The 7,712-nt window shown below is 39.7% G+C and overlaps 1 protein-coding gene across 1 annotated transcript in view; it reads left to right on the top strand.

Moving 5' to 3' along the window:
* Window positions 1-7,712, top strand: part of LOC145411204 (uncharacterized) — a 44,056-nt gene that overhangs the window by 19,661 nt on the left and 16,683 nt on the right. Inside the window, exon 4 of the mRNA XM_080281292.1 lies at window positions 3,858-3,950. Coding sequence (XP_080137418.1) covers window positions 3,858-3,950 — 93 coding nt within the window. The remainder of the gene's footprint in view (window positions 1-3,857; window positions 3,951-7,712) is intronic.

The raw sequence follows: 7,712 nt of genomic DNA, 5'->3' as shown, positions 1-7,712 counted from the left end.
GTGGTAACCATATCACCAAACCATACGTGCTCCCTACGTGTCAACAAGTGGGTTGGTGGAGGGTTAGTGCCCCTCCCCGTAAAACAACTAACTCAAAGTCAAATGGCCACCCCTTACGGGATTATGGCGTCTGGCAATAGATAGATAGATAGATTTTATCCTGTTATATGGCACACACAACTTCTTCCTGTCATATATTCCACTGATCTATTGCCCTGTCTGTGAAGCTGGATATTCTCACCTCTTTCTTAAATATTTTCTTATATAATTTCTTACTGTGTTGTCGTGAAGGTGTTTGTGTAGGTGCCATATACTCCTTACGTACCTTATATTCATCAAGTTTGGCCATGTGGAGAGGATGGAGAGTGAGAGACTAATGAGGAGAGTGTGTGTGAGTGAGGTGGAGAGGGAGGGGGAGGCCAAGGATGAGATGGAAGGATGGAGTGGGGAGGTATATGAGAGAGGGGGGTGTGAACTGGGAGCAAGGCGGTGAAATGGTGAGGGACAGGGCGACATGGAGGTGATTTGTTTGTGGTCACCCCTTACGGGATTAAGGCGTCTGGCAATAGATAGATAGATATACATTCATGTCAAAATTTCCTTTCCCTTCGGTATGTTTATATGGCATGATCCTATGGCCTCTTCTCCTTCTCTCTTCTATCTGTCTATCTATCTATCTATTGCCAGACGCCTCAGTCCCATTCGGGGTGGCCACAAACAATTCGCCTCCACGTCGCCCTGTCCCCTGCCATTTCACTGCCTTGCTCCCAGCTCACACCCCCCTCTCTCATATACCTCTCCACCCCATTCCTCCACCTCATCCTTGGTCTTCCCCTCCCTCTCCCTCCCTCCACCTCACCTACATATACTATCTATCTATAGCCCGATGCCCTAATCCCGCAAAGGGTGGCCGCAGACAAAACACCTCCAAGTCGCTATGTCACCCACCATTTGACTGCCCTCCCCCCAACTCACGCCCCCCTCCCTCATAGACCTCTCAACTCCATCCCTCCACCTCATCCTCGGTCTCCCCCTCCCTCTCCCTCCCTGCACCTCACCTACATATACTACTGGTGTATATTCAAGTGCTGGGCGTATGAGTGATGTAATTACTGTATATTCTTCACCATCGCCTCCTTGATGTATGTAAAGGCAACTCTCATATTCACTAATAGGTTATACAGGTTCCTTATTTTATCACGTATATGGTCTTCTGGTGAGTGTCTGCTGGTAGGTGGGGACACTTGCCATCCACTCACTCAATGTAGTGCTGCTCTCGATTGACTGCCCTTTCTTCTCTTCCATCCTTGTTTCCTTCCTTCCCCTTCTGTCTTTCTTTCCTTCATTCTTTCCTCTTCCTTCTACCTGTGGGTGACTCTGCATTGAGTGACAAGCCAAATGGTTTCCTGTACGCCAGGAAACCATTTTCTACGCTGGGTGGTAACCATATAATGCTGTTATGGCACCTGGTGGTTTAGTGGGTAATTACAGCACTCCATTCAGATTGAGCCGGTGCAGGTTTATATCCAAGGAGTGGTTGGGGTTTATTGCTCGTGTAATGCCACTCAGGGATGAGTGAGGCTGGTCACTCTTATCTTAAATATCAGGACCAACTTGCCTAGCCCTGGGCTCCTACGCTCTTCATAGGGAAACACTGGGTTGAATGGTGAATGAATGAATGATAAAATCTTTCTCTTGTCAGATACTGGTAAACTGTTGCTGCCTACTTTGTAGTCCCAGTCAGGCCTCTTTACACTCATTCCAATATTTATTACATGGCATTTCTCTGCACTGTGGGGGCACTCACCATCCACTCACTCGATGTAGTGCTGCTTTCGGGTGCCTGCCTTTTCCTCTCTTCCTTCTGTCCTTCCTTCCATCCTTCCTTCCTTCCTTCCATCCTTCCTTCCATCCTTCCTTCCTTCCTTCCATTTGTCTTTCTTTCCTTCATTCTTTCCTCATCCTTCAGTTTACGGGTGACTCTACACTGAGTGACAGGCCAGATGGAGGGAGGCAGTTGATATGAACAATTCAGTAATAACAGTACACAAGACAGAGGAAGAAAATAAAGAATAAAAGAATTAGATATAACTGAAATGAACGTTATCATGAAAATTATAAATAAAGTAATAGAAGGAGTGTATGCCAGTGAGGTGGAGGGGGAGAGGGAGGCCAAGGATGAGATGGAGGGGGAGAGGGAGGGGGAGGCCAAGGATGAGATGGAGGGGGAGAGGGAGGGGGAGGCCAAGGATTAGATGGAGGGGGGAGAGGGAGGGGGAGGCCAAGGATGAGATGGAGGGGGAGAGGGAGGGGGAGGCCAAGGATGAGATGGAGGGATGGATTGGACAGGTTTATGAGAGAGGATGAGAGAGGGGGGTGTTAGCTGGGAGCAAGGTAATGAAATGGCGGGGGACAGGGTGACATGGAGGTGATTTGTTTGTGGCCACCCTTTACGGGATTAAGGCGTCTGGCAATAGATAGATAGATCAATGGATAGATAAAGTACTCATTTGTCTTGTTTTGTTTTTCAAAATACTTCAGCTGACATTATTTTCAACATTGATTTTTTTACACCTCCGGTGTCACTTCTTCATTTTTTTTTTTTTCTCGTATTGTAATCCCCCTTTTATCTCTGTGAATTATTCCTGTAAGTTCTTGCCTCTTTCTGCTATATTTCCACATGTACCAAGTCACAGTAGAAGGGATTCAAAGGACATTTGTATCTCTCTTTCTTAGTTTGTCTGAGAATGCCAGCATTTCAGTCTTAGGTTCATTTTTTTTTTATAACAACAAAGGAAGGAAAAACAAATGAATAAAACTAATAATAATAATAATAATAATAATCCATCCACCTGATTACTGGTGTCCTCTATTCATAAAATACCTGTAACAGTTGGACTTGAACAGCTGTGGGTTGAAGTTTGGAGGGAAACAACCCTGGGAAGAGAGTTCCAGAGAGATGCAGTTCAGGGAATGAAAGAATTCTGATAGGCAGAAGTTGTGCAATATGGCTGAGTGACATTCCAGTAGGGAATGAAAGAATTCTGATAGGCAGAAGTTGTGCAATATGGCTGAGTGACATTCCAGTCATGAGCGCTGCCAGCTGCCTGTGTAGCACGAGGGAAGGCATGGAGAGGTGGCACCATGGACGTATCTGGCATCTGTCCTGTCTGACTGCTTGTGTGTGTACCAATGTCTGTGTGTACCTCTGTCTGTATGCATGTGTGTATATCTGTTGTACATATTATACATATTGCTGTGTATGTTACATCTTGTGTATGCATCTGTGTATGTATGTGTCTTCATATCTGTCTGTGTGTACCTCTGTCTGTGTGTATGTGTGTGTATCTTTTGTACATATACTGCATATTGCTGTGACATACGTACATCTCCATGTGTACCGGTACCCTTCCCAATGTGTATGTGTGTATGTATGTGTCTGCAGCTCTGTCTCTGTGTCTGTGTGTACCTCTGTTACCATGTACGTACATTCTTTATGTACGTCAGTCTTCGTGTATGTTTTCTTGTTGCAGTGTGGTAATACTTCATACACAGAGAGGAAGACACTATGTGCGTATATTTGTATCTGTGTGTACCTCTCTCTCTTTGTGTATGTATTTGTCTCCATGTGTACCCCTTTATGTACCTCTTTCTATTTATGTGCATTTCCATGTGTACGTATGCCTTCATGTACGTTTTTTCATTGCAGTGTGCCAATGCAACAACATGGAGACGATTGCAACAGAGAGAGGAGGAGATTATGTGTATATATGTATGTATATGTCTGTATCTCTGTCTGTCTGTTCATGTGCACCTCCATGCGTACATATGCCTTCATGTACGTTTTCTCATTGCAGTGTGCCAGTGCAACGACATGGAGACACCTGCAACGGAGAGACTGGCCTATGCAATTGCCACACCAAGGGCATGACTGGAGCTACTGTGCACGGGTCAGGCTACTGGGACTACATCTATCTGTTTATCTATCTATCAGGGTGGTTGTGTATCTATCTGGCTGTCTATCTATCTATCTGTTACTATCTATCATTCTCTCATTATGTAGGAGAGCCATTGCAAGGATCAGGCTGCTGTGAGTCTATCTATCAATTTATCTATCTCAGGGGGTCTGTCTGGTATTGTATCTATCTGCCTACCTGGGTCTGTTTATCTATCTGGCTCTATATTTTACAAGGATCATGTTTTTGGATCTATCTGTCTATCTATTTGGCTGGTTATCTATCTATCTGGCTCTATCTATCTATCATTATCTATCTACACGTATCATTATCTATCTGGCTGGTTATCTATCTATCTGGCAAGTTATCTATCTATTTTGCTCTGTCTATCATTCTTATTGGGAGAGCCATGCTTCTGTGAGTATATCTATCTGTTTATCTATCAGGCTTACTATCTATCTGTCTGTGTATCTATCAGGGTGGCTGTCTATCTATCTAGGTCTCAATCTGTCTATCTGTCTCTGGCTGTCAGCTTATGTATCTATCTTGCTATCCATCTCTGTCTATTGCAAGAGTCATGCTTTGGAATATATCTATCAGTTCATCTATCTATCTGGCTGCTTGTCTATCTGTCTGTCTGTCTGTCGGGTAGGTATGTCTATCATTGTCTACTTGTTTATCTATCTCTATCTATCTATCAGGCTGGTTGTGTATCTATCTGCCTATCTATCATTCTGTTTTTCTACGTGTACTAATCATGAAGGATTGTTTTTGCCTCTGTCTATTTATCTATCTATCTATCTATCTGTCTGTTACCCTCTGTCTGTCTATCAATATAACTTGTGTTATTCTCTCTCTCTGTCTCTCTCTCTCTCTCTACGTACTCTATATATATTGACTCAGTCAGATACGTTTATGTGAAGCTACAGTCTATCTATCTATTGCCAGATACCTCAATCCCGTTTGGGGTGGCCACAAACAAATCGCCTCCAAGTCGCCCTGTCCCCCGCCATTTCACTGCCCTGCTCCCAACTCACACCCCCCTCTCTCATATACTTCTCCACTCCATCCCTCCATCTCATCCTCGGCCTCCCCCTCCCTCTTCCCCCCTCCACCTCACTCACATACACTCTCTTCGTCAGTGGTGAAAGTTTGCTGATGTATCCGATAGAGCCAGGATTCCGGGGGCTTGAATGATGAGTGAATGGAAGCGTGGCCCATTGGACTGGGCAGATTTGGGCAGTGTGGATGTTGCTACTCCTCACCCTGCCCTAGGGTGGGAAAGGAGGTCCGGATGATGATGATGATTATTATGATGATGATGATGATTATTATTATTATGATTATTATTATTACTTTATTATTATTATTATTATTATTACTGTATTATTATTATTATTATTATTATTATTATTATTATTATTATTACTACTGTATTATTATTATTATTACTTTATTATTATTATTATTATTATTATTATTATTATTATTATTATTATTGTATTATTATTATTATTATTATTATTATTATTATTATTATTATTATTATTATTATATTGCCATTGCTATCACTATTAATATTACTATAATAATAAATATTTCTTATAATTACACCCATCATTGTCATTATTATTATTATTATATATTTTTTTCCTTACAGACAACCTCCAGCCAGGCCACTCAGTTCACCTTTAATCTATCGCAGATCAGAAATAGATACATCTGACCAATTAGTCCCCCCCCCCCTCCAGTGAAGACCGTTGTTGATAGGGACTCCGATAGCAAAGGACACCTCCGGGGCAAGTATGTACCATCCACTCACCTGATGTAACAATAGATTGAGTGATATAGATGCAAAAATTGATCATTACATAATTCATATTAGTTATTTATCTATCTAGCTCTGTTTATCCATCTAATAGGTACCATCCACTCACCTGATGTAACAATAGATTGATTGATATAGATGCAAAAATTGATCATTACATAATTCATATTGGTTATTTATCTATCTATCTAGCTCTGTTTATCCATCTAATAGGTACCATCCACTCACCTGATGTAACAATAGATTGATTGATATAGATGCAAAAATTGATCATTACATAATTCATATTGGTTATTTATCTATCTATCTAGCTCTGTTTATCCATCTAATAGGTACCATCCACTCACCTGATGTAGTAATAGATTGATTGATATAGATGCAAAAATTGATCATTGCATAATTCGTATTGGTTATTTATCTATCTATCTAGCTCTGTTTATCCATCTAATAGGTACCATCCACTCACCTGATGTAGTAATAGATTGATTGATATAGATGCAAAAATTGATCATTGCATAATTCGTATTGGTTATTTATCTATCTATCTAGCTCTGTTTATCCATCTAATAGGTACCATCCACTCACCTGATGTAGTAATAGATTGATTGATATAGATGCAAAAATTGATCATTGCATAATTCGTATTGGTTATTTATCTATCTATCTAGCTCTGTTTATCCATCTAATAGGTACCATCCACTCACCTGATGTAGTAATAGATTGATTGATATAGATGCAAAAATTGATCATTACATAATTCGTATTGGTTATTTATCTATCTATCTAGCTCTGTTTATCCATCTAATAGGTACCATCCACTCACCTGATGTAACAATAGATTGATTGATATAGATGCAAAAATTGATCATTACATAATTCGTATTGGTTATTTATCTATCTATCTAGCTCTGTTTATCCATCTAATAGGTACCATCCACTCACCTGATGTAACAATAGATTGATTGATATAGATGCAAAAATTGATCATTACATAATTCATATTGGTTATTTATCTATCTATCTAGCTCTGTTTATCCATCTAATAGGTACCATCCACTCACCTGATGTAGTAATAGATTGATTGATATAGATGCAAAAATTGATCATTACATAATTCGTATTGGTTATTTATCTATCTATCTAGCTCTGTTTATCCATCTAATAGGTACCATCCACTCACCTGATGTAGTAATAGATTGATTGATATAGATGCAAAAATTGATCATTACATAATTCGTATTGGTTATTTATCTATCTATCTAGCTCTGTTTATCCATCTAATAGGTACCATCCACTCACCTGATGTAGTAATAGATTGATTGATATAGATGCAAAAATTGATCATTGCATAATTCGTATTGGTTATTTATCTATCTATCTAGCTCTGTTTATCCATCTAATAGGTACCATCCACTCACCTGATGTAGTAATAGATTGATTGATATAGATGCAAAAATTGATCATTACATAATTCGTATTGGTTATTTATCTATCTATCTAGCTCTGTTTATCCATCTAATAGGTACCATCCACTCACCTGATGTAGTAATAGATTGATTGATATAGATGCAAAAATTGATCATTGCATAATTCGTATTGGTTATTTATCTATCTATCTAGCTCTGTTTATCCATCTAATAGGTACCATCCACTCACCTGATGTAGTAATAGATTGATTGATATAGATGCAAAAATTGATCATTACATAATTCGTATTGGTTATTTATCTATCTATCTAGCTCTGTTTATCCATCTAATAGGTACCATCCACTCACCTGATGTAGTAATAGATTGATTGATATAGATGCAAAAATTGATCATTGCATAATTCGTATTGGTTATTTATCTATCTATCTAGCTCTGTTTATCCATCTAATAGGTACCATCCACTCACCTGATGTAGTAATAGATTGATTGATATAGATGCA

The sequence above is a fragment of the Coenobita brevimanus genome, chromosome 1 (genome assembly GCF_032717465.1).
Source record: "Coenobita brevimanus isolate Jiangsu-jjx chromosome 1, ASM3271746v2, whole genome shotgun sequence".
NCBI classification, from domain to species: Eukaryota; Metazoa; Arthropoda; class Malacostraca; order Decapoda; family Coenobitidae; genus Coenobita; species Coenobita brevimanus.
The sequence above is the reverse complement of the archived record's forward strand: the minus strand, read 5'-3'. Positions and strand labels throughout refer to the sequence as shown.